We start from the raw sequence: 26485 nt of genomic DNA on the forward strand, positions 1-26485 counted from the left end.
AGTGCAACAATTCAATTGTAGAACAATTAGTACTGTTGACTGTGGGTCTCTTTCACATCAGCATCTCCTAATGATATCGAAAATCTCTTCGACCTTTTAGTACAAAATATTCTGCAGATAGTTCAGCACAGCACACACGAGGATGGTCATATGCTGGACTTAGTTTTTGCTAATTTTAACGACCTTTATCTACCAATAAAATACATTATAAAAACTGATTTGAGTGATCATTTTGCCGTTAAAGCTTGCATTGACCTGGCAGAGCTCAATTCTCAAAAATACTCTAGCTTTAAATCTGTCTCCTGACTGATATTACTCTATCAGTCATATTTTGTTCTCTAGTTTCGTTTTCACTAGCATTAGCTACAAAATTGTTGGACTTTGTACCCTTTTTTGGAAATATCTGAATGATCTTCTTAGCACTTATACACTTTTGAAACGATCGAAAAGGAATAATTCATAGGGGAAAGGAATAATTCAAAGGGAAGAATCATGGTTTTATTCGTCCCACGATGTTCAAGCTTTGAATAAACGCAACAACCTTGTTAAAAATCAATGGAAGTTTCCTTCGGTGTTGGTGGAAGAACTTAGCAGATGTAGACGTTTCAATTGAACTTGACACTGCTTTTTATCTTGGTCAGTTTGCCTCAAATAATACTGGCGCCTAAAGTTGTTTTAATAATAGACTCAAAAGTGAGCTCTTACCTTCTGACATGAGATCGGAAAGTACACTGCATAATGGGTACCCGTCCATTGCGAATGCTTTTAATGCTTTTTTTAGGACAGTATGTGAGCATGCCGTTGGTTTTCGACGTTTTTGCACAACGGACATTAATTGAGCTGTGCTGTAACCATCTTTTGAAGCGGGCTCGAATTTCTTTATTAGATCTCACAGTCCAATTAGTATTTTAAGTAAATTGTGACGTGTTTGAACGAAATTTTTTAATGCTCTATATCCTTTTGTCAGAAAGAGAATCTCTCCTCGTCAATTGGGATTTATGAAAGGACGCTCAACAATAACTCAACTTTTATTGTATCTTGCTGAAATTTACAAAGCTCGTGACAAAGATGATGATATTTTTTGCCTATATCTAGATTTTAGCAAGTCTTTTGATTGTTTTCAACACTCAATACTTTTAAACAAATTGGGTAGCTTTGAAATTGGTGGAAATTTATTACGATTGCTAGCTTCTCATTTAAAGAACAGAACGGTTTCAAGGCTGAAAATTGTTTATCTTGTCTTCATGGGCATCCGTTTCAAGCGAGTTCCACAGGGTTCAATTTTGTAACGCTCTTTTTCTAGTATTTATTAATGACCTACCATCTGCTGGTGTGTCAAGTTTTTATCTTTGCTGACGATGGAAAAGCATTGAATATGATTTGCAGACTTTATACATAACGATATGCAGTTCTATTTGAATTGGGCCACGAGAATTTCAATGCTGTTTAATTTTTCCAAAATTCAGTTTTATCGGTTGGAAAGGCCAAGGACTACTGCTCGTCAAATATAGGAGGTAAAGTAGTTCATTCCATGGAAACAGTCAAAGATTTAGGTACTTATGTTTCTGAAAACCTTGGAAATATTGGAACGTCCATATATTGAGAAGACTTAGCTTATGCTTCTCTTTGCTGACATTACTCAAAGGAAATCTACGTCTTGATTTACCTCTTCAAACCAATTTAACAATGTACAAATCATTCCTGTTGTCAAATCTCCTTTACAGATCTGAGATCTGGTCTCCCCCTGTACTGAACCAACGAAATTTTAGAGTTTTTAAATTAATAGTACTAAGTGGTTTGCTCAGAAAGCTTGTATCGAAACAGACTTTTAAGGTGTGAATTACTGCCGATTTGATGCATGCTGTAGTTCAAAGGTGTTACAATGATGAAACAAACATTGACGGACGAATATGGTTTAAGTGCTATGCAACTCATCCAGATTCAATACGATCAACGCTTGCGAAGCTCGTCCAATCTAGTTTCGATTAGAGTGGTGCAGCTGCTTCAAGGTTAAAAGATCGTTTGTCAAAGTTGAGAAAGGTCTTTGGCAAGACATAATTACTTTTTATGACCATTTTATGAGCTATATGTTTTTGTACTGCAAACCAAACATAAGCAAGCAAACGGATACTAATTTTTGCAATTCTACATTTCTGTTTTGTCATTTTTTGAGTTTTTCTAGGCTGAGGGTCCAGGGAACTTCCTCTGAAGCTTGATAACAGGTTACTGCATAGTATCTAGATGCAGTGGATTAGTTTTCAACATTTTAATTTCATGAATTCAAGTTTTTTTCTAAGTTTCTGAAAATTATAATCGTGTTCCGTTTTTATCAATCATTATTGGCTAGTGAAATTTTTTTCGGGTGGAAATTAGGTTACTGGAAAATTCCTGGGGACAAAAAATGGTTTCTGATTATATTAAAATTGCAAAATTTAGAAAGTTTTGTCGGTCGCTAGTGGCTAATAAACCCATTTTAAGGCTCGTGCGTTGGTTAATGGGTGCATTTACATGAATCAATTTGGCTTTCAGGGTAAAAGATTCAAGAGTTGAAGCAATTATCTTTTTGTTTAGTTTGTATAATTATTTTAGTTTCTCAACCTTTGAGACTGTTTGTCGTTCGCTGGCATTGTTCAATTGATCTGCTAGTCAAATACAGTAGTTCTAAATTTTTTATTCGATTCGTTGGACTGTATTTCGTGACATGTCCTGTTATGTTTTTAACTTCGTCGAATTAAAATTGGTTTTGCTTTACCGTAAGTTACATCTTAATCGACATCTTGCTTCAAATCGTTTTGACTTCTCCAGGCTAGTTTTATTCTTTGCTCATTCTACTCAAAGCAATTTTCAACGGCAGATGCTCAGCAAAACAATCTAAAACGAACGGAGTCTTGGAAGCAAAATCAACAATAGAAAGGGGATAAACCAATAAAGCTCAATTTTAGATGCCTGAACTTTGTTCTTGTCAGACTTAGTTACAATCTCTAATGCTCATTGGTATTGATAGTAGGCCCTGCATCTCCTCATTAGCAAGCTGGAGTATGACTAACTACAGAATAACATCATAACATCGCCAACTTTAAAAATATTTTTATGCGAAGGTACATTTTTTGCAATCCCATTCGGCGATGTGGCAATCAATGGCGGCTATTTTCTGACAATCTGTCACGTATCCTTAATGAAGTGTTCTGGGTTATATATGGAATCAAAAAGAAAGCATTCAATGGTTTCAGTTCGTTGCTAGTAGTTTTTATGACTTTCATTTTTACTTGTTTAAGTGAATGATATTGAAATTTTGAGTTTTGTCCCTTTTTGATATCATTTCACTTATTAATGTGTTTTTATAATATTTATTCTGTTCAGTTAATAGCTAATGGTTTTTATGAGTGAAACCTTAGTTGCTTTAAAAAATACTAGTAATTTTTTTTTGAGTGCTGAGACTTAGTATTTGCGACTTTATCACTACTTGTTTTCAAAAAAAATAATGAATTTTTAGGTTTTGGCAGGATTTTGTTTTTTTTTGTCTTGGCATTTATCCTCGCCAATTACAGGTCTTATTGTCTACTTGTTTTCAAGAACGTTACTTTTTAATAGCTGCCCTAATCTTCTCAGCCGGCTATTATAGCGCATCTGTTTTTTATAATTCAAAGAATTTGAATTGTTTTGGGGCGCTGTCTTTTTTTTAAGATCTGTTCTCACATTTTCATGATTTCTGAAGTCAAATTGGAGTAGTGATTTTGGTCATGCCGAAACAGGAAGTGGAGCGAAAAAGCGAGTGGTTTTGCGGCGTGAATGTTTCTCGCTCTGAATTTAAAGTAGAGTGAGAAAACGGTGTTTGAACAAAAACTGGCTTTCTCGCTAGTGGTTTTTTTGTTCACATGCGGCAATTTCACTTTGATTTTTACTGTTTTCGATTTTTTGGATCGGATTTATTTTCTAATTGGTTTTCCCAATCCATTCATAGTCCGTCCTAGGTCTGGTTTTCTGTTTAGTCAATGAAAGTTCTTTGAATTGTACGTCAGGACTTGTCCTGCTATGTTTTACTTCGTCGAACTTTTTTTTGCTTTACCCGTTTTGCCGCTTTTTCGACATTTTGCGTGAAATCTTTTTGACTTTTCTAGGCTAGTTTCACTCTTCTTTCGTTCTGCTCAAAGTACTTTTAAGCAGCAGCTGCTCAGCAAAGCAATTCACAATGAAGAGAGTCAGTATTAAAAAAATCAAAGTCAGAAATAGAAACGGGATAAACCCATAAAGCCCATTTTTAGATGCCCGGTACTTGAACTTTGTTCTCATAAGTTTTAGTTTCTATCTATAATGCTTATTGGTATTGATACTAGACCATGTAGCCTCTCATTGAGAGACAGGAGTATGTTCAATTACGAAATGACATCAAAATAAATCGCACTTAAAAATGTTTTTATACAAAAATCAATATTTGTTGTTTTTTTCTTTCAATCCCAATAGAGTTATGGGAATCAACGGCGGCTTTTTTCCGGCAATCCGCCGGGTATGTTTTATGTTTTACCCTTGTTAGCTGTTCTTTTTTACCACTTAGTCTCACAAATATCAGGTCTCCTCGGCGTTTTATGCGGTAAGCTATATTTTTATTCGTGTTTTTTTTTGTTGGGATCTAATGTTTTTTTTTAACTTGGATACCATTTTTTGTAAATGTTGAGAGGTTTGAAATCTGGCCTTCAGTAACTTTTGTCTTCTCTCGTTGATATTGAAAGGAACGAAGTTCGTAGCAATTATTGTAAAGGCGTTGGTCATCTTTTTATGCAAATTTTTTGGCTTGACCGTTTTTGCGCTTTCTTCTAGAAAATTCTGTGACTTCTCAAGTGACTTTTTCACGCTTTCGTTCTTCATTTTTGAATGATCTCTAATTCTTCTCACTCTGAATTAAAGCTTGTTGCTAAAATAAAATCGATTGCAGTAAAGTGAAACGAAGGGCGTGATAGTCTAGTGGGTTGTGCCTCTGTTGAGGGGGAGGGAGGTCTGGTCAAAAAATTTTGCACCCAAAAAGAAAAATTTATCTGGGCTACAGCCCTTGAATTAACTTGCCTCGACTGTCGTTCGAGAGCAATTCTTTCGACATTAGTCGGTTTATGTTTTCTCAGCGTCCATTATAATTTTGTTATCAATTTAGCTTGAACATATGGTTGTGTTTTTGTCACTTTGATGTCACTCTTCATAAAAGTTTTCACATTTTGCCAGATTTTTCATTGTGTATATTTGATGCGTAACTTTGTTTCTAATTCTTTGTTTCTAGTTTACGACTCCAAAAGGCTTTGTGATTTTTAGTTGTTCTCAAACGGAGTCCTGAGGCCTTTTTCAATGAGATTAATCGGTTAACCAATTTGTCGTCTGACCTCTGACCTGTTAATCCCTTTTTGACGAAAAGGTAATAGTGTAAAAAAATTGTTTTCAACTGAATGGGATTCAATTCTTTCACTGATTGAGTTACTCAGTTTAGTGAATGCGGCGGAGGTCAAAAGAGCAAAATCATAGGAAACGGGATAAACCGATAAAGCCCGATCATTATATCAAAATGTATTAGGTTATTAAAGTTCGTTACAGCGATTGCTAGCTGGTATTAGTATTAATCTAACTGAAACTGCACATCAAATTAGAACACTTTTTGGCACTGTCTATTCTGTTTCAATCCCGATTTGTCCTCATGGGGTTCAATGGCGGCGGCTATTTTCCGGCAATCCAGCGGCTATGTTGATGGCAGATGACAGGAGTCCCTCGTCACTGGTCTTTTTATTGTCAGTTTTGAAAGCGTTTTTCCAGCCGCAGTTGATTTCAGCATAAATGAAATCAAATAGCAAAAAAAATTTATTTTGAGCAGAAATAACTATAACCTGGAACAAATTAAATTACTGGCTTAAGTTCTCTTAAGGATTTTTTGTGGAGACTCTCATAGCAACCCATAGATTGGGCTGGCATTATTGTTTTAATGAGATTTTGGCTCGTTTTTTGAGTGGTCAGTTGGGTGTCAGGACAAAATTCTCAAGGCTAAATTACTCAGTGTTTCAATTTATACCCAATGTGTAACCCTATAGTCAAAAATATCATGTAGCCTAATTAGCATTATTATGCCCAAGCGAGATAATTTGTATTATATATAATTTAGGATGATCGCGAGTTTTGCCCTTCAGTTGCCCATTGGACTTGAAATTTAACTATCTCAACCAAACATTAGATGAAGTTGATCATGGAAAGTTCGGTTTTAAAAAAGCTTGGCTGTAGTACAGACTAATTTGTGATCGGACTATCGAAAGTAAAAATCAAATGGATTATTTGTGTACAATGGCATTGGGTATTTCGGCGATGGGAACAATTTCTCGTAACCGCTCAGTTTATATTAAAAGTTGTATTGTATTTAAAAGTTGCTCGTGGTTTAGACGAGAACCTGAATATCAAAGTGAGTGACTTCGGCTTTGCGACCTTCATTGAACATGACGAGGAGTTGACGGAACTGATGGGCACTCCCGCCTATCTGTCCCCAGAGGTGCTAAAGTGCTCAATGAGCATGGGAGGCATCGAGGGTTACGGTAGACCGACAGATGTGTGGGCGTGTGGTGTGGTCATGTACACGCTATTATCTGGTCAGCCTCCCTTCTGGCACAGGAAACAGATGATGATGTTGAGGATGATCATGGAAGCCAGGTAAGTCAGTCGGGAAGGTTTCAATCGTGACCCATTAGTATCTTTCGAAAAATTTCGGAGCTATTCTGTTCCCCCTTACGTCGTCCGCCAGGCGCGCGTGCTGTTTTTTAGATAGTAACGTGCTATATAACACAATCTGTAAGTGGGGGTCGTAAAAACACTGGGAGACAGACTAGGTCCGAATATTTTGTGTTAGAGAGCTCGTAAAAGCTGGAGCAATGATAGAAGGAATCTTAAGATTTTAATCCCGTGTAAAAATAAGAATAAATGTCTCTAAGCCTCTTTGGATTTATTATTGAGCTCTCCTTTTACGTTGATATGTAAGGGTTGATGTATATTTGGTGACATGGTAGCATTATCTGTAAACGGAACAAATACAATTGATATTGAGTATAGTGGTAGTATCCAATATCCCAATAAAGTTAACAATCAGATTGAATTCGCAAACGCTGTAAGAGTGTAAAACTTGTTGGTTCAGGCTGTGCCCATCTTGATTTTGTGCATTGAGTAGCAGCCATTCTGTGAATTAGTGTTAGGCTCCTCCGGTATTGCAGAGTACATGCGGAGGTAAGTAGTTGTTATTAATAGCTGTATAGCGATGGGTGAGCCTATTATTGGCCTTCTGTTGGTTTTTTTACGACTCGACGAGGAGTATTGATTTTCTTGAGGTTTCTTTCGACTCGAAGAGGAGTATTGTTTTTCTATCGGTCTTTCTTTTGTTTTTTACGGGAAGTAGTTTTGTTAATGCGGCATTTTGACCTAAAAGGGAAAGTGAGAAAAGCTGTCATGATGAACAGATCTTTACGACTCGAAAAGGAGTATTGGTTTCGCTAAGCTGTTTTTACCGGAAGTAAAATTCGTTCAGGCGGCTTTCTACCTAAAATGAAAATAGTAAAATTGCCTTGTAACTAATTTTTTCTGAGCGAGAAAATTTTTTTTTGATCATGCGCTGCGTTCAGTTAAATGGCTTTTCAACTTTGAAAAGTGTTTTTGCGAGAATGGCACATATATATGGCACGGTTTTTGTCGGTTTTTCGTCTAATTAGCCCAGTTTTTTGGCTTGTAATTTGGTTTTGTTGTGGAAAGTTTTTATTTGATTTCATATTCAAACGTAGCATTCGGACATTGATACCACAGTGTTATGCAGAGCCTAATAATGCGCTTCAAGTTCAAAATAAGCACATATTTCTTGATTTTTTAGTTGACTTTTTCCATTAATTTTCCATTTTTGTATCCTTCAGCCGTCTTTCCAAAAATCAGTTCATATGGCAACTTCCTATTGATAGTTCATATACTGAATTTTGTTTTATAAAATTGTGCACATGCTAATCCAATTTTGCTAGTTTTTCTCCATTGATTCTATTTTGTTATTTTGGTTTAAATTACTAGATTGTCTTTTTGCAACACCAGCGATTTTAATTTCGTTTTGTTAATAATAAAATATTTTGAAGGCGTTTTTGAAATACAGAAAAAAATTTATTGATGCCGTTTTAAAATGTTTTTGTCCTGTTTGCAAAAATTTTACAGCGTTTCCAATCTTTGAATTCTAGCTCCTATAATTTTATTCGGTTGGCTTTTTCAGTTGTTAAAAGAATTTAAGGATTTTATCTTTTTCTTAGATTTTTGTCATTTCTTTGGTTTGCATTTGATTTCATTTAACGGAATGCAGCAATGAGATTTTGCTGGGAATCGTTTTGCAAAACGTTGACCGATTACAAGTTTGCAATTTTTTGAGGGGCCTCGGTATTGTTTTTGATGCTTTGATAATTTTTCTTTTGATTTTGTTTTTCTATGATTAATTTGTTTTTGAAATATTTGATTTCATTTTGTATATCATATCTCCAACATGGAAGAGGTATATCTGATTTTTATACTAATTGCTGTGATTTGATAACTGAATGTAGTGGTTTTTTTGAGTCTTAGTATTTTTTAGAAATTTAATTCAGTTTCTAAGAAATTCGCTGTCTTATGCGTTCACAATGTGTTTTTGAGTATTAAAGTTGATTGCGGAGATCTATATATTCAAGACCCGCATCATTGGTAATTTCATTACAATTTAGAGCGATGTCAGTTTTTTCAGCCTGTCAGTATTTTGACCATGCTATTGGACATTTTTAACGTTACCAATTATTTTTTTAATGAAATTTTGCTGCATTTCTTTCTTGTGGTGACTGTGGTTTAAATTTAGCGTTTTAAAAATCAAATTCAGCTGGGGAAAAGTTGATGGTTAAATTAAAAAAAGTTATGTTATCAGCCGCAATTATGGTCTTTTTGTGAAGCTTTAACGCTTCGAGTTGCTTCCGGAATTTTTATTTTACCGGAAGTACTATTGGTTCACTCGGTGCTTCGACTTAATAGAGAAAGCTAATAAAATCTCCATTTCAACTGATTTTTTCTGAGCGAGAGAAGTTTTCGATCATGAGCTGCGTTTACTGAATGACTTCGACTTTGATTTTGACAGAATGCGGCATATAGATAACCATTTTTAGCCTTTTTTATTTTTGCCCATTTTTTCCATTGGAATTTGGTTTTCTGTGGAAATTTTTGTCGACGCTGTTTCGGTATGTAACTCTCTGAAGTTGATGCCGCAATAATTTTGAGAGCCTAACAATGCGAGTCAAGTGTAAAATGGGCACAATTTTCCCATTTGCCCATTGTAAATCAAATTGTACACATGCTAATCTGGTTTTGGCAGGTTTTGTCCAATTTTTCTTAGCTTTTGTTTGTATATTGGTACTAAGTACTAGAAAAAGTCTTGATGTGCACTGTCGGGATCCTAATGTTGTTTTATTAATGATTCAATTATTTTAATGGCCGCCGTCAGCCTCTCAACGGCTCTCATTTTTTATTTCGCTTTGCCTATTGATCACGTTTTTCGTTTTTACTTAAGTCACGGTTTTGAAGCTTGGATCCTGACTTACCTCACTCACTGTTTCAACTGAATAGATTTTAATTTCTTTCATGCATTGAATTACGCAATAAGGTGAATGCTGTTAAAGTCAAAAGAGCAAAATCAAAAAGGACGAGATGAACCTATAAAGCCCGGTTATTAAATCATTGAGAATAGGGTTATCAAAGTTCATTAGATTGTTTGCTAGCTTGCATTGGCATTAAGCCTGTTAGCTTTCAGTTTAGAAGCTGAATTAATTATAGTTTTAGAATCTAACTGAAACTGCACGCTAACTTTTTGGCACTCAAAAAAAGTCAGGAAAATTTCTGTCTTGTTTTCTTGTCCTGCTTCAATCTCGATGTGCATCAAGCGCTTCAATGGCGGCTTTTTTTTAATATTTTCAAACTTTTTTTCACATTTTTTTTGAAAGTATGTCAATGTTTGGAATCTTTGAAATCTGTTTTAACATTTTTGACCTGTAGAGATGAATCTCTCTTGAAGTTTTATAAGCCCCGAATGATAAATAATGAAATGCTTTTGTTTAATACTTCCTTTTTTCAATTTAGTTACTGGTTTTCAAAAATGTCTGGTCATGAACTAGTCTTTTTTAAAAATCTATCCTTATTCTCCAGGTTTTAGCTTTTATCATTCTAGCATTCTCCTAAAACTTGTAGTTCTCTTCAATCTGCTTTTATCATTCGTTTTTAAAAATTACTGATTTTCGCCTTTTTATTTTTTTTTCAGTTTTTTGGTTCTCAATTGATTTTGTTTAATATCAGTTTCAGCAGCGCTGAAAGTTTACTGAAAATTCGTTTATAAGTTTTGACTGATAATCAGCTGCGAATGTGCTTTCTTGCTTTATTTAACAATTTTTTTGCCTTCGATTTTTGTTCTGTTTCTTTGGCCTTTTCTTGATTGACTTATTTGTGCAATAGTTTAAACCCGGTTTGTCTTGGATATCTGCAACAAGAGAGAAGTTTGTCTTTTTGTTGTATTCCTTGTCATGACTCCACAACTGAAAAAGGTGTGTTTTCTTGAGTCATAATTTCTAGTTTTTTTTTGAAAAATTGAGTTTCTATGAATATATGCCTCATGCTTTCACTGTGTCTTTTGGGTCCCAGAGGTGGTGGAGATCTAGTCTTTAAGACTGGTAGCATGAGTTATTTTGTGAAAATTTGTAGCCCTGTCAATTTTTGAGCCTTTCAGTATTTGACCATCCTAAGAATTTTGGCCATTTTGCAATGTCACCAAATATTTTTAAAAATATCAAATTTTGCTATATCAAAATTATGTGTCATGTTTCAGAAATGAGCGGCGGTTTTGTAGTGTTACTGAATGATGTTGTAATTGTTTTCTTTTTAACTTGTTCCAATGACGTCAATGTTCAAGTCTTTCTCGATGACAGAGGTGTATTTTTTCACCAGTATTTTTGATCAAATCTGATGAGGTACATAGTTAATGTTTTACGACGAAATTTAACGTTTTCTGCTACAAGTAAGGTTTTTTTCTCGTGAGCGTCTGACGCTTCGAGCCGGTTCCGGAATTCATCCGACTGCTTTTTATTTCGTCAAAATTTTTCTTTCGACAATATGACGTCACAACCAATTCAAATCTGCTTTTTATTCATTCGCTCATGCAATTTCAACAGAATTGCGTGCCTGACGTCATTTTTCACTCTTACTGGAGGGAGTTTTTTGTTGATTGGCGTGATGAAGTTTTTGGTCACACGTGACTTAACTCACTCTCAAAAATGACTTCATCACTCTAAAATTGGCTTTTCTTTACTTAAATTCCGAGATCAGGTGAAGTTAGTGTGTGTCATTCTAATTGAAGGTTATTTGAGAACAGCTATTAGACGCAGCAATAAGTTTGACAGATTTTAAAAAAAAATGAAACATCTGAACATTTAGTGAAAAGAATTATATTATCTTTTTGATACTGCAGATCTACGAAGCGGTTGGGGCTATTTTGAATGGAAAATACGTTGCATTTCATTTGGAAGGTTGTATCAAATGTAGTTTTTGAGATTTTTATTTGCTCTCAAACGAAGTGTAGCAATTGCATTAGTCACTGGTGGCTTGGACCCCTTAAACTCTGCTCCCCTCACCTACCTTTATGAGAGCATCTCCAAACCCCAGCTGGGTACTACGGAAGCCAACCGCTCGTCTTTCGTTTGAGAGCAATTCGCCGGACGTTAGTCGGCTATGTTTTTTTTTCTCATAATTGTTAGGATATTTTGCGAAGACTTTTTTTTAACGAAGTTAGGCAATTATTGTAAACGTAATGGTCTGTTCTACGCAAAATTTTTGCTTCAACATTTTGCGCTTTTCTACAACATCCTCTAACTTCTCAACTGAGTTTTGCAAACTTTCTTTCATAATTTTGAGTGATTTCAGTTTCTTTTATTATGAAATTAAGTTTGTTGCTAATATAAAAGTGCTTGTTAGCGGTTGAGTAACAACGCGGTTGTAGCTTAGCGGTGAAGGTGTCTGACTGCTATCCCTTAGGTCGCGGGTTCGAAGCACTATCACGCCGAGTTTTTGCTGCCAAAAAATTTTAGCTACACCGCTGAATTAAATTGCCCCCTCGCCTGTCGTTGGAGAATAATTCATAGGATATTTTTTCGGTTTATGTTTAATTGCTCCCAAACGAAGTTCGGAGCAAGTATATTAATCATGTGGTCTTTTTTGATGCGATTTTTTGCTCGACCGATTTTTTGTCTGACCCATTTAACTTTTCGTTTTCAAAAACGGGCATTAATTTGAGCCTTTCAGCTCACTGGCATCCAAGTACGCGATTCACAGAAACTTTTTTGGAGAGGTATACTCATGGTGTGTAGGAACCGTGGCCCCCCGCAGCCGAAGATCGCTGCCCCCATCAATCCCTTCACCCCCGATTCAATCCCCCCGCTCCACCCCCGAAGCCAACCGCTCGTCTTTCGTTTGAGAGCAATTCGCCGGACGTGAGTCGGCTATGTTTTTTTTCTCTTAATTGTTAGGATATTTAGCGAAGAATTTTTTTAACGAAGTTAGGCAATTATTGTAAACGTAATGGTCTGTTCTACGCAAATTTTTTGCTTCAACATTTTTGCGCTTTTCTACAACATCCTCTAACTTCTCAACTGAGTTTTGCAAACTTTCTTTCATAATTTTGAGTGATTTCAGTTTCTTTTATTATGAAATTAAGTTTGTTGCTAATATAAAAGTGATTGTTAGCGGTTGAGTGACAACGCGATTGTAGCATAGCAGTGAAGTTGTCTGACTGCTATCCTTTAGGTCGCGGGTTCGAAGCACTATCACGCCGAGTTTTTGCTGCCAAAAAATTTTAGCTACACCGCTGAATTTAATTGCCCCCTCGCCTGTCGTTGGAGAGCAATTCATAGGATATTTTTTCGGTTTATGTTTAATTGCTCCCAAACGAAGTTTGGAGCAATTATATTAGTCATGTGGTCTTTTTTGATGCGATTTTTTGCTTGGCCGATTTTTGTCTGACCCATTTAACTTTTCGTTTTCCAAAACGGGCATTAATTTGAGCCTTTCAGCTCACTGGCATCCAAGTACGCTATTCACAGAAACTGTTTTGGAGAGGTATACTCATGGTGTGTAGGAACCGTGGCCCCCCGCAGCCTAAGATCGCTGCCCCCATCAATCCCTCCACCCCCGATTCAATCCCCCCGCTCCACCCCCGAAGCCAACCGCTCGTCTTTCGTTTGAGAGCAATTCGCCGGACGTTAGTCGGCTATGTTTTTTTTTCTCATAATTGTTAGGATATTTAGCGAAGACTTTTTTTTAACGAAGTTAGGCAATTATTGTAAACGTAATGGTCTGTTCTACGCAAAATTTTTGCTTCAACATTTTTGCGCTTTTCTACAACATCCTCTAACTTCTCAACTGAGTTTTGCAAACTTTCTTTCTTAATTTTGAGTGATTTCAGTTTCTTTTATATGAAATTAAGTTTGTTGCTAATATAAAAGTGATTGTTAGCGGTTGAGTAACAACGCGGTTGTAGCTTAGCAGTCAAGGTGTCTGACTGCTACCCTTTAGGTCGCGGGTTCGAAGCACTGTCACGCCGAGTTTTTGCTGCCAAAAAATTTTAGCTACACCGCTGAATTAAATTGCCCCCTCGCCTGTCATTGGAGAGCAATTCATTGGATATTTTTTCGGTTTATGTTTAATTGCTCCCAAACGAAGTTTGGAGCAATTATATTAGTCATGTGGTCTTTTTTGATTCGATTTTTTGCTTGACCAATTTTTTGTCTGACCCATTTAACTTTTCGTTTTCAAAAACGGGCATTAATTTGAGCCTTTCAGCTCACTGGCATCCAAGTACGCGATTCACAGAAACTGTTTTGGAGAGGTATACTCATGGTGTGTAGGAGCCGTGGCCCCCCGCAGCCTAAGATCGCTGCCCCCATCAATCCCTCCACCCCCGATTCAATCCCCCCGCTCCACCCCCGAAGCCAACCGCTCGTCTTTCGTTTGATAGCAATTCGCCGGACGTTAGTCGGCTGTTTTTTTCTCATAATTGTTAGGATATTTAGCGAAGAATTTCTTTTAACGAAGTTAGGCAATTATTGTAAACGTAATGGTCTGTTCTACGCAAAATTTTTGCTTCAACATTTTTGCGCTTTTCTACAACATCCTCTAACTTCTCAACTTAGTTTTGCAAACTTTCTTTCTTAATTTTGAGTGATTTCTGTTTCTTTTATTATGAAATTAAGTTTGTTGCTAATATAAAAGTGATTGTTAGCGGTTGAGTAACAACGCGGTTGTAGCTTAGCGGTGAAGGTGTCTGACTGCTATCCTTTAGGTCGCGGGTTCGAAGCACTATCACGCCGAGTTTTTGCTGCCAAAAAATTTTAGCTACACCGCTGAATTAAATTGCCCCCTCGCCTGTCGTTGGAGAGTAATTCATAGGATATTTTTTCGGTTTATGTTTAATTGCTCCCAAACGAAGTTTGGAGCAATTATATTAGTCATGTGGTCTTTTTTGATGCGATTTTTTGCTTGACCGATTTTTGTCTGACCCATTTAACTTTTCGTTTTCAAAAACGGGCATTAATTTGGGCCTTTCAGCTCACTGGCATCCAAGTACGCGATTCACAGAAACTGTTTTGGAGAGGTATACTCATGGTGTGTACGAACTGTGCCCCCCCCCCCCCCCGCAGCCGAAGATCGCTGCCCCCATCAATCCCTCCACCCCCGATTCAATCCCCCCGCTGCGCTCACCTCACGCCCCTTCAATTAAGCTAAAGCTGGCCTAACTAAGCCGTAGCTAGCTGCTGACGAAGCCAACCCTTGCCGGTCGTTTGAAAGCAATTCGCCCGACGTTCGTCGGTAATGTTATTTATTTGTGCAGAGGTCAAATGGTTTATTTTTGGTTTGTCATCGGGATTTAGAATAGAAACTTCTCCTGCCGTGCTGGTATTCGTAAAGGGGAGTACCACTTTTAATAAAACTGTGAAATAAGAAGGACTAGACTTAAATGGTACATGAAAATGCATTGACAGGCTTCTTGAACTTGGACCTGATAATTTACGAGCGTGAATGAGGTGCCAAATAAATAAATTGAGCATTCTAAATGTTTGTTTTTGCTGATTCACCCTCAAAATGCAGAACGAAAAAATAATTCACTTTAAACATTAAATGTTTTTAATGTGAAATTAATGTCCCAAAAATCTGAAAACTTTATACTGTTATTTGTGATCTCAGTTCCAACATATACCGTAGACGGTGTCAGGTAAATTTACACAATACCATTTTGCCCAATGCCATTATACCCAACCTGACATTATACTCAAACTGTTATTTTAACCAATGCGGTTTTGCCCAATGCCTACTTTGTTTTGCCCCATTGTTAAAATTAACAGAACAACTATTTAGCCGGCCATATAAAAAGTTGCAGTGGGACGTGGTACAAAACTATCGCAACCAAACATGGGATTATATTGTCCGCTTAAGCATGTTAAAACGTCCTTGTAATAGCGACGGCTAATTTGTGATCGGATCATTGAACGAAAAGATCAAAATTGCATTGGGTAAATTGGCATTGGTTAAAATGGCAGGTTGGGTATGATGGCACTGGGTAAATTGGCATGTAACTGACGTAGGTTACATTTCATTTTACCCAATGCCATTATTCCCAGCTTTAGACTAATAGTACCTAATTTTATTTAGTGAAAATTGGCTATTGTAAGTAATACATCATCCTCTAGCACAACTTTGTCTATCTTCACTTCAAAATTGATCATCATAATTTGCAATAGAAAATTCAAAAGGCGTTGATGACCAAACATTCTCATATTTCTCTACAATGTGTAAATGGATTGAGGGTAGCTTGATTTACGTCTGCTAATATATTACATTCTCTGTTATATTCAATGTTAAAAGCCGCCGCCAGCCCCTCAAACGGCTATTATTTAGGCCCTCTCCTTTTTCATAATTCGAAGAATGTGAATTGTATTGGGCGCTTTCTTGTTTACGACTCGAAGAGGAGTATTGGTTTTTAATTGCTCTTGAACGTAGTTCATAGCAATTATTGTAAACGTGTGTGTCTTTTTTATGCAAAATTTTCGCTTGACAATTTTGACTTTTCGAGTGGCTTTTACGCCCTTGACTTTTTGCATTTCGCGTGATCTAAAATTCCCTCTCAATTACAATTTCAAGCAGCTGAACTCAATTGGCGGCAATTTAATACTAAAAGTCAAATGAAAAGTGCGCCGAAACTGGTGTCATTTTTTACTTTAAATCTTAATAGTGGTATATGTTTACCTCTAATGTGGTTATTTGAAGCCCACTATAGAACTTCTTAGTCCCATTTAGCCCCCCCCCCCGACTGAAGCAGGCTGCAATTGATTAGAGCTCCCACTAGTCGTTCAAGAGCAATTCTTCCGACGTTAAGTCGGTTATGTTTTTACGTTTTTTTTAGCGGAAGTACTATTCGTTCAGCGGCGTTTTGACCTAAAAGCGAAAGTGATTAAAATTGTTTTGTGTGAATTGATTTTTTTCTAAGCAAGAGAAGTTTTTTGATCATGCGCTGCGTTCAGTGAATGACTTTCGACTTTGAAAAGTGTTTTTAACAGAATGGCACATAAAGATAAGTTTTTAGCCGTTTTTTCGTCCAATTGGCCCAGTATTTTGGCTTGAAATGTTTTTGTAGAAATAATTTTTATTCGACGTCATATTGAAATTTAGCCCTCGAAAATTTATACCACAGACAGTGCTTTACAGAACCTAATAACGCATTTCGGGTTCAAAATTAGCACCTGTTTCTTGATTTCTTAATTAATTTTTTGGCATTTTTCCATTAATTTCATTAGTTTTGGAGCTTTCAGCCGGCTTCTGATTTAAAAAATCAGTGCATATGGCATCTTTTCATTGAAAATTTAGATACTGAATGCCTCGTTCTACCCCGAGGGAACTTTTTCAATAAAATTGTGCACATTTTAATTCGATTTCGCTTGTTTTTTTTCTGGTTTTTGTATTTTGGTTTCATTTACTAGAAACAATACTTTTTTGTAACATAAGGGATTTTTATTTTGTTTTAGTTGTAATTCAATTGTTTTTGGCTGCAAATTTTTGAAATACAGTTAAAAGTTTTTCATAAATGAAGTTTCAAAATTTTTTTGACCTTTTTTGCAAAATATTTCAACATTTGCAATCTTTGAATTTTGTTTCTCATTTTTTTTATCTATATAGGAAGATGGCTCGTGCTTCAGTCAGTCTGAGTCAAGAATGCTAAATTTTGAAATGTATTTGTTTTCATTTCTTTTAATTTGATTTTAACTGTCAAGAAAGAAAAAGTATTCCTTTTGTTTCGTGTTTCCTATATTGTGTCTATGCTCTGTACATTTTAGCATTCTCTTAGCACCTGTGTTTTTTACTCATTTTGCTTTCTTTCAGTCGTTAAAAATTTAACGATTTTATTGTTTTTTAGGATTTTGTGACTTTGCTTTGCAATTGATTTCATTTAACAGACGGCAGCTCTGGAAATGTTTTGGAAATCCTTTTGCAAAATTTCAAAATTTTTACTGATTACTACTTTCTGCAGTGTTTTTGGAGGCTTCGGTGTTGTTTTTTTAACCTTTTCACTTTGAACGTTTTTCTCTTTTTTGTCTTAATTTTTTCGATTTTGCTTTCGTTTGTTTTATGATCAATGTAATTTTGAAATAGTTTGTTCAATGTAATTTTGATGTTCATTTTCTCTGTCAAGTCTCCGACAAGGAAGAAGATTAGCTTAATTTTGTTCTTATTGCAGTTAAGGTTAAGGTTAAGTTCTTATTGCAGTTAAGTTTATAAGGTAACAAATTCCACTCTTCAATTTTCTCGATTTCTAACAATTCTCCTGACGACCCTCGCAGTTATTTTTGGAAAATTGTGATTGTTCCTTTTAAGGGTTTAGCAGGTTATTTTTATGTAATTTTATCAGGTTACATATCCTTGCCAGATCTGCTGCAGATTTTTTGGCCTGCTTTTTTGTTGCTTCATTTCAACTGTTTTTGCTAATTTGACAGCTGACATTGTTATATAAAAAAATTGACATGGAAAAAGTTTCTTTTTATATCGCTCGATCTTTTGAAAATTTTTTTCAAATGATATAGGAATATTCTGAATCGAACTGTTCAAAAATCAATCAAACTAAGAATACAATATTAAAGAAACACTTTAATGATTGCCCTTGAACGAAGTTTGAAAGACAAATTATGCTGAACGGCAAAGTAAGTTCGCACCGCCTAGGTTTCCGAAGTAAATATTCAATTTTGAGGCCATATTACTCCAACTTAAAATCAAATTTTTAGAACAGTTTTTACATCATTGATCCCCTACACTAGTTCCATTGATCCCCCTCGTCTACATCAAAATTCGCTCTTATAAAATCGAACTTTCCCTCACCAGATAAAATCGAACTTTCCCTCACCAGAAATCTCAATCTAAAGTTGACGAAATGCATCCAAGTTTCACAGGAAAAAGGAAGTTGTCACAAGATGTGATATGTTTGTTCTACTATGGATATGTTTGCTTTTGTGTTAAAAATTAAAGAGATGGGGGAAAAGGTCAATGAATTGTGATCTTGTTACTTTTTTTAACTATGAAACTCTGATGGAGTTCATCAACTTTAAATTGGGATTTCTGGCATTTTATCAATTTCATAGGTAGACGAAAGGACTAGTGCGGGGGGGGGGGCAATGATTATTCTCGAAATTTGATTTTAGGTTTGGAGTAATAGTTCGTGATGGAGTTCTTTATGCAAAATCTTTGCTTTACCTTTTGACTTTTCCTGTGACGTTCATCACGATTGAAATTTTCATTTTTGCGTGATGTAAATTGCTATCTCATTAGCAATTTAGGCAGTTAAATTCAAGTGGTGACCGATAACTAAGAAAAGTCAAATGAAAAGCTCGCCAAATAGTTCTTGGAATTGACTGATTGATTGTTTGTAGCCCTCGAATGAAATTGGAAGTAATTATTTTAGTCATGTGTTGACCAATTTTAGTGTAATGTTCTCTCGCTTCGCTTGAGTGCTTTCAAGTTTGCCCGAAGGCGTTAAATTGCCCTGTTGCTGCTAGAGGCTTAGTAGCCGCTAAGAATGTTGCTCATCGTTTAATTGGGGGCGCTGTTCTATAAGTTAAGGCTAGCTACAGCCAATGGGAACCCGTTGGCGGTCTTTCGAGGACAATTCATTCTACTATGATCGGTTATGTTCATTTAGTGTAAAAGAAAATAAAGTTTCTCATATTGTCCTGCATTTGTTGAGTATATTTGTAAAATTCAACCGTTCCTTTTGATTCTAGGTATTCGTTAGACAAGCCAGAATGGGACGATGTTTCGCCAGCAGCCAAAGACCTCATCCGGAGACTTCTAGAAGTTAACCCAGAGAAGCGTATCACAGCCAGACAGGCTCTTAACCACGATTTCTTTGTCACTTTTAACCCGAGTGAAGTGCAACAGGATCTGCAGGGACAACCTTTTAATGCCAGACTCAAATTGCGCGCTGTCTTTCTTTTTGTCCACAGTATAGTCAGGTTAAAATTGCAAGTGCAGCAAAAGCCAGTGACTCCTGAGCTATTGTGTACGGCGCCTTACAATTCGAGGACTGTCAGAAAGATGATTGATAGTTGTGCTTTTGGAATTTATGGTCACTGGGTGAAAAAAGGCGACCAGCAAAACAGAGCCGCTCTTTTTGAAAACCACATTAAGTCAGTTACTCAACGCAATTTCACATTTGCATCTTAGCTTTAAGCTAGAATTATATACATTTTAATTTGGGTTAACTTTGACCTCTCTTCAATTTGTTATTGCTCATTTTGTTGCCAAGGGTGGTTCTAAATCACTTTTAATATGTCATGCAGTTTTAAATCTTGCCAAGTTTAAGAGCTTATATCGGGGACAAGAAAATTCAATCCTATTTTTTCAGTGATTTATATTTTGGTAGCTTATCTGTTCAAATATTTTCCTAAAGTTGAAATAGTATCTCCGCCAACTTAAGATTTATGGCAACTAGAAAAAGATTCTAAATAAACGAGGAGACTGATGATTTCAGGTTCATATGATTGGCAAGATTAAGGCGAAAGCGCATTTCGACTTGGATTTGCTTTATATTTTATATCCATATTAGTTTCTGTAATTAACAGCAGCCACTTTAGAAACCTTTAATTGAATTATTGAAAAAAAGAAGTTGGTTTTAAATGTTATCCAATGAAGTCTCTTTATGCATCGCTCGCTCGAGTGATTTGTTTTTTTTTGTCAAAAGAAACAGTATCAACTAGTAAAACTCGAGGGCATGAAGTCGATGAGTCCTTAGTAGGTGCCCGGTGTAAGATTCGGCAAATCTACCGAGTAGTTGTAGCAGAATTTTATGGTGTCAAGTGCGACTTTGGGAGGTTGTACACGATAGGTAGCATCATCCAAAGTTAAATCTTCGACTATCGTTGCAGAGCAATTCGTTCTACCGTTGTCGTTTTTTTTCAAAGTGAGATGAAGTTCAAATCCTGTTTAATATATATCTAAATAACAAGCGTTCTCGGTTTGTCGTAGAAATTTGTGTCTTTTCATTACTAAGCTGATAATAAGGCAACATGTAGTTGAACATATAGTTCGACAATATAGTTGGACATATAGTTCGACAACATACACTAATTCATTGGGCTCAATTTTTTTTATCCCTTTGTTCATTTTAACAAAGTGCTACTAGGCGTGACGTGATGTCTTTCTCTTGTTTGACTTCTAAAGCTTTCTAATGTAGCTGAAAATGCTACAATTATTGCAAACTGGCTACGAAATAGCAGATTGAATTTAAATAGCGAATAAAAAACTCTAAATTCTAGGTCAGATAAAATATCGCTGGTAAATTTGTGCAAGAAATTGAGCCTCAGGAAAATTTTAAGTATCCTGCTATCTAAGTTCACTCTAAAATGATTTTTAAAATCTATCTTGATTGTGAGCAAAACTTACTAATTTACTGCTAAAAATTTCTGAACGAAAACATGGAATTTTGTTTTTAGAAAACACATATTTAGTGTGCCTTATGGATTATTACGATTACACGTACTACCAACTTTTCGTCTGATTTTTTTGTTTGAACATTTGACCTTGTCGTTCTCATCTTAGAGCTTTACTGGTCTGTAAGTGTACAATTCACCGACGTTGCTCAGAAGAGACAAAATCATGTTATAAAAGGCAGTTTTATGGTGGTTTAGACCCCCTCTCTCCGTCAGCACCCCACCCCCCGCTGTTGGCCTCGCTAAGCCTAAGCTGGCTACTAGTGAACCCTACCGCTGGTTGTTAGAGAGTAACTCTCCGAGTCGGTTATGTTTTTTAATTTAGTAATTGCCTTTTTTAGCGTTTTGTTGAGCAGTTGCTCTACTACGCTTTGAAACACTTTTGAAGAAATATACTTAATTAAGTACTACGAGAAATCCGATTTTGTCGTAAGGAACTAGAATTTGATTAATCTTATGAAACAATTCAGCAGAGTAGGTTCAATCCATCCTTACTTTCAAAAAACAAATTGCTTTGATTTTTTTTGTATAATTTTTTTTGTATAATTTTTTTTGTATAGTTTTTTTTCGCTAGATGGTGTTATTAGAACATATATAAAAATATTTTGTTTCTGTCTAAAATTACTTGCTATCAACCGAGCAGGGAGTTTAGACATGCAGATAATCTGTTTGCTCGTTGAGGTAAAAGTAAATTTCAGCTGTTCTCAAACGAGGTAACTCAACTGATATAGAGATATACGGACAAAGCTATTCGTAGCTCAAAAAATTTTCCACGGCTCTGTACTTCAAGGTAGACTGGTAAACTTCAGAAGAATGCAGTGTCATCAGCCATTGTCCGTATATCTCTGTATCACTCAGTTGAGTTAACGTCGTCTGAGAGCAACTGAATTCTTCAGTAAATGTTCTCGTGGACTGTTGATCGCGCATTTTCCTGCCGTTATAAGAATAATAATAAATTTGTTTTCAGTACCAAATATTCAAGCTTCGAATAATTAAACAAATTAGAGTAGAAAGCGTCGTACTGAACGAATGCTAGGAGGCAATTTGCATGTTGCAGCACCGTTTCAGAGCTATTCAAAATTAGATTATGTACGAAATTCATTTAGTTACTTATACTGAGACCAGTCAAGAGGAACAGGAAAAAAAGTGTTTTAATAAACCAATTTTGCGCACCAACTATCTAATTGAATTTGACTTAAAGTTTTTTTTTAAAGTTGAATTCAGAAGTTAATGGAATTTCAGGTAGTTATACATGAGCTCGTATAAGTGGAGGCGAGCTAGTCAGAGACCTTCCGAGATTGAAGCGCGTTTAAACGGCTCGCGTACTGATGAAAACGACCCTAGATTGTGGTGTGAAAAGGTAGCAGCAGCCACTGATCACGCTGTAGCAACAGTCAGTGGAAAGAAGAAACCAGGCTATTCAAAATCAGGCAGCAATGCTATGAGTTTTGCTTTAGTTGGGCAAAATGACGTGTACATTGATGATGATGAAATTCAAAAAACAGCCCAGGATCTTCTAAATCAATGGATGAATGAGAACGTCGAACGTGAAAAGGAAGAGAAACAATTACAAGAGCAGCTTTCTGTCGTGGAACTGGAAAGTTCCGACCGCTCTGAAAAACCCCTGGGGACTGGTTCCTGGTCTTCATTTGACAATAGTGTTCTGAGCAATGGAGCACCTGATGGTTATAAGCGCGGAAAATCGGCCATGTTCGCTGGCAATGATCGAAGAAGCACTCTCGCTGTTGATAAGCGAAATCACAGTACCAATTTTGACTTGTTAAATGTGAATGAAAACAAAAGAGGATCATTGTCACCAGATTTAATGTCTGGACCACTTTCGAGTTTTAGTAGCAAATCACGCACAGTTGATTTTGAGCGGTCACAAAATGAATCTGAACTAACGAGAAAAATGGCAGAACTTGAAGAGAAATATGAACTGATGACAGTAGATTCAATATTGGACGGAATCTTAAATAAGCAATTTGATCAAAACAAACACGTGATGAACAACTTGGGTTTTAAAAGTGGTAAACAAAATAAGGGAAGTATGGTTGCTAAAATGGAATTGAGGCATCAACAGGTTATGAAGAAACGTGAAGAAAGAGTGAAAAAGAGCGAGCTGAGCAAAAAGGAATTTGAAACAAATCGTGAAACTGAAATGGCTGCCCGAAAATTGTTACTTGATGAGGAGAAATTGCAAATTGAACAGAAAGCGATGGAAGAAAGGAAAATTCAGGAAGAAATGGACAAAATAAGGAAAGAAATTCAAGAACAAAGGAATGTTATGCGAGAACAGCAAAAGCGTGATTTTGCTCTGAGGCAAGCTGAGTTAGAAAAGGAGAAACTGCGCGTTGAAAGTGAGAAACAAAAGAAAGAACTTGAGCGAATCGTTCTTGAAAAAAGTCGGGAAGAAAGCAAACGAAAGATTGCAGCGAGGCTGGAACAAGTAAAGTTGAAAGGAATGAAAATAAACATGGTGCTATTACAGAAACATTTTCATGCGTGGTATAATTTTATTGTAGATCAGCGTCTTAAAATTGGGAAAGCTGTGGCTTTAAGCGAATGGAGATTGATGTCTAAAATCTACAACAATTGGAAACACAAGACTATTCAAAAACAGTGCGAGAAAGAAGCACTGCGACACGAAGAGAGCATGAAAAAATCTGTTCATTTGGAAAAATTGGCAACCGACCATAATAAAGGTCGTCTGCTCAAGAAATGTTTTAATAGGTGGTTGATCTTTGTAACTATTTCCCAAGAAGAAAGTGATTTACAAAAGGAAGCTAAAACTCGTAAAGAGCGTCTGGAAAAATTTTTAGACGCTGCCAAAACTGGGAAATTGTGGAGTGACATCGAAGTCGAGACAACGGAAACAGAGAATGAAGATCTATTGACAATTGACAGTACCTCAGATGCTACTCTTGAATCTGCGGGAAAGTCTGCATTAGAGAAATCGCAACGGTTTATTTCCAATAGATCTACAACGTCGAGCTTCAGAAGTGAGAAGGTCTTTAAAATGTTTCATGCACCCGCAAAAGGCTTGGTCACATCCACGCCGCGATCAAATAGCTCGGGAAGTCATTTCGAAAACGGATCTCGTCTTGCGTCATCAGTTAAAGTTGCCACGCCAACAATGCCGTGGCAAGTACGAAGGAATATGGTGTCAGATTTGACAGTAGAACAGTTGGAGCAGATCGGCCAGTCGACCAAAAAAGCAATCAGTGCTTCCGCTAAGAAAGTGCAGGAGAAATTATCAGAGAAACAAATTGCCCAACAAAAACAACTTGAACAACAAGAAAAAATTCTGAAGAATCAACAGAAAGTCATCGACCAATTGCAGAGGCAGTTGGTTACTTCCAAAAAGAATGAAAATCAGGAAGGGTTTCCAAGTGAACTAAATGGTACGCCTAATGGAATTGAAACACATGGATTAGCACATCAGGACCTGGTCAATTTCAAGGTGTCGGGACGATCTGAGATTTCAGACGCTGCCTCACAATCGAGCCAAGCTATTGGAAAGAAACATCACGACCCGATAGTTTCTGCCATGGAAGAGCGTGAGCGAATTAGACAAGAAAAACGGGCTAAATTTGAAGCGATTAAGAGACAAAAAGCGGACGAAAAGTTTAGGCAGGCGAAAATTGAGCAGGAAGAACTCGAACAGAAACTACAGGAAGAAAAGAAAGCAGCTGCTGAGAAAAGACGACAGGAAATTCAGCTGCAAAAAGAAACGGAAAAACGAAAAGCTGAAAGTCTTGCCCGAGTTCAAGCGCTCAATGAAAAAGCCGACAAGCTCAATGTCAGGAGGATTATGAAATTTTACGGTTTGATACCATGGATGCAATTGATTAAAATTAAACACCAATTTGAAAACAAAGCTTTTAATTTTTACGCGCAAAAAGTTTGTGGAAAATGTTTTAACCACTGGCGTGTAGATGCTCGACAGTCTGCCGAATTAAAACAGAGTATGGCTTTAGAATTGAGTAATTACTTTTTAGTACGGAGACATTTCAGGTCGTGGTGTCGTTACAAAGAGATTCTGGACATATTATTTGTGAAGGCTGAACGACACCACACTAAAGTTATAAAGAGAAACTTTTTCAAATACTGGATCGAGTTTACAGATAATCGGAGAACTGAAAACCTTGTGAATTGTGAAATTGCCGAAAAGCACAACGAAGAGAGGTTAATCAAGCGTTGTTTTGAATCTTGGAAAGCTTTACCGAGGGTAGAGAAAGCGGAGCGCGAAAGGGTGTCGCGCCGAGCCGAATTGCGAAGTCTGGTTGCCCAAATTATTCCTGACTTCAAAGGTACATCGGCTAGTGTTGAACAAACTGATGATTTAAACACATCGGAGATTAAATCAGATGGCGACAATTTACCCGAGTTAGATGAGAATGGCCACTCGTCAGTGTTAACTGGTTTCGATCTTAGGAAACGTGAACTATATCAACCCTAATTCGCGAGTTTGCTTCATTCAGAACATGCCAAATGAATGTTTCGCTATCTGCTGCAATATTTATGTTTCTACTGTAAATTGTAATTATGTAATATACCATAGGATTAATTATGAATAATATTTTGAAAAATAGTCAGTTGCAAAGTTTTTTTCAGTTGAAATTACCGAGCATTTGTGGTGAATATCGTCTACTTGCTCTGAATGTTTCGCAAAATTGATGGATGTTGGCCACTAGATAACGATTTTCGTATTGATGCTAAAAGAGGTTTTCAGTTACTCGCGTAATTTTCCGTTAAATGACCAGAGGTACCTATGAGACCAATTTAGTTCGTTGATTTTGAAAAACTTATTTAAGGTTGTTTCCTTCAAATCATAAATAGTCAATTATGTTCCGGATGTTTCAAATGGGTTATCCTGTTGCTATTGGAGGGGTTGACTAGTGGATCAATTTCAAAGGAGTAAATGCCTATTGCTTGTCAAAAAGGGCTCTGACCTATCAACAGGAATCTCTCTCTGCACGAGTCTCGTTAATGCACTTCCGTACCCAATCTAATTTGAGAAGTGAAAATAGGAATAATTTTGAAAGTTAGCTTTTGTCGTCGATATTAGTATTTGGTATATTTGTTTGTTTGTTTTTCTACACGCTCTCGGTGATCAAGTTTCGTGTTCCGAAGGAGGCCTGCACAGAAATGGTAAGTTTTTATTTTGAAAAGAAATATTTTAATTTGGCTCTTTTTCTTTTAAAGGGTTCCAAGGGTTCTCATCACTGATACTCTGAGGCAATTTTGGGTTCCTCAATTTAATTAAAGACATCTGCTGTTTCCAAATATAGTCTCAAAGCAATAAAAACCAAAAGTCATGATTTGAGATTCCGATTTGCATCATTAGAATTTTTTGATAAGTTTTTTGAGATCGATCAAATTAATGAAACCAACTGATAACACAATAATAAGAACAATAAATGAAG

General features: G+C 36.4%; 2 protein-coding genes across 3 annotated transcripts in view; both read left to right on the forward strand.

Annotated features, from left to right (window-relative positions):
• Positions 1-20232, forward strand: part of LOC142341810 (phosphorylase b kinase gamma catalytic chain, skeletal muscle/heart isoform-like) — a 104150-nt gene extending 83918 nt beyond the window's left edge. The window contains exons 4-6 of one of the 2 annotated variants that reach the window (XM_075393051.1): positions 6405-6669; positions 15736-15750; positions 19350-20232. In XM_075393051.1, the coding sequence (XP_075249166.1) occupies positions 6405-6669; positions 15736-15750; positions 19350-19791 (722 nt within the window). In that variant the 3' untranslated portion in view covers positions 19792-20232. The remainder of the gene's footprint in view (positions 1-6404; positions 6670-15735; positions 15751-19349) is intronic. The other variant, XM_075393053.1, reaches the window with a different exon arrangement.
• A 2038-nt stretch (positions 20233-22270) lies between these two features.
• On the forward strand, positions 22271-26119 carry LOC142341812 (uncharacterized). The gene has a single exon (XM_075393055.1). The coding sequence runs from the start codon at positions 22309-22311 to the stop codon at positions 25516-25518; it is 3210 nt and encodes a 1069-aa protein (XP_075249170.1). The 5' UTR covers positions 22271-22308; the 3' UTR covers positions 25519-26119.
• Positions 26120-26485: the final 366 nt, after the last annotated feature.

This window comes from Convolutriloba macropyga, chromosome 6, assembly GCF_964194025.1.
Source record: "Convolutriloba macropyga chromosome 6, txConMacr16.3, whole genome shotgun sequence".
In the NCBI taxonomy this organism is placed as follows: Eukaryota; Metazoa; Xenacoelomorpha; order Acoela; family Convolutidae; genus Convolutriloba; species Convolutriloba macropyga.

Bases quoted from the DNA above. Each gene is read 5' to 3' on its own strand.
- LOC142341812 (XM_075393055.1), top strand. From the start codon at position 22,309: ATGAGCTCGTATAAGTGGAGGCGAGCTAGTCAGAGACCTTCCGAGATT.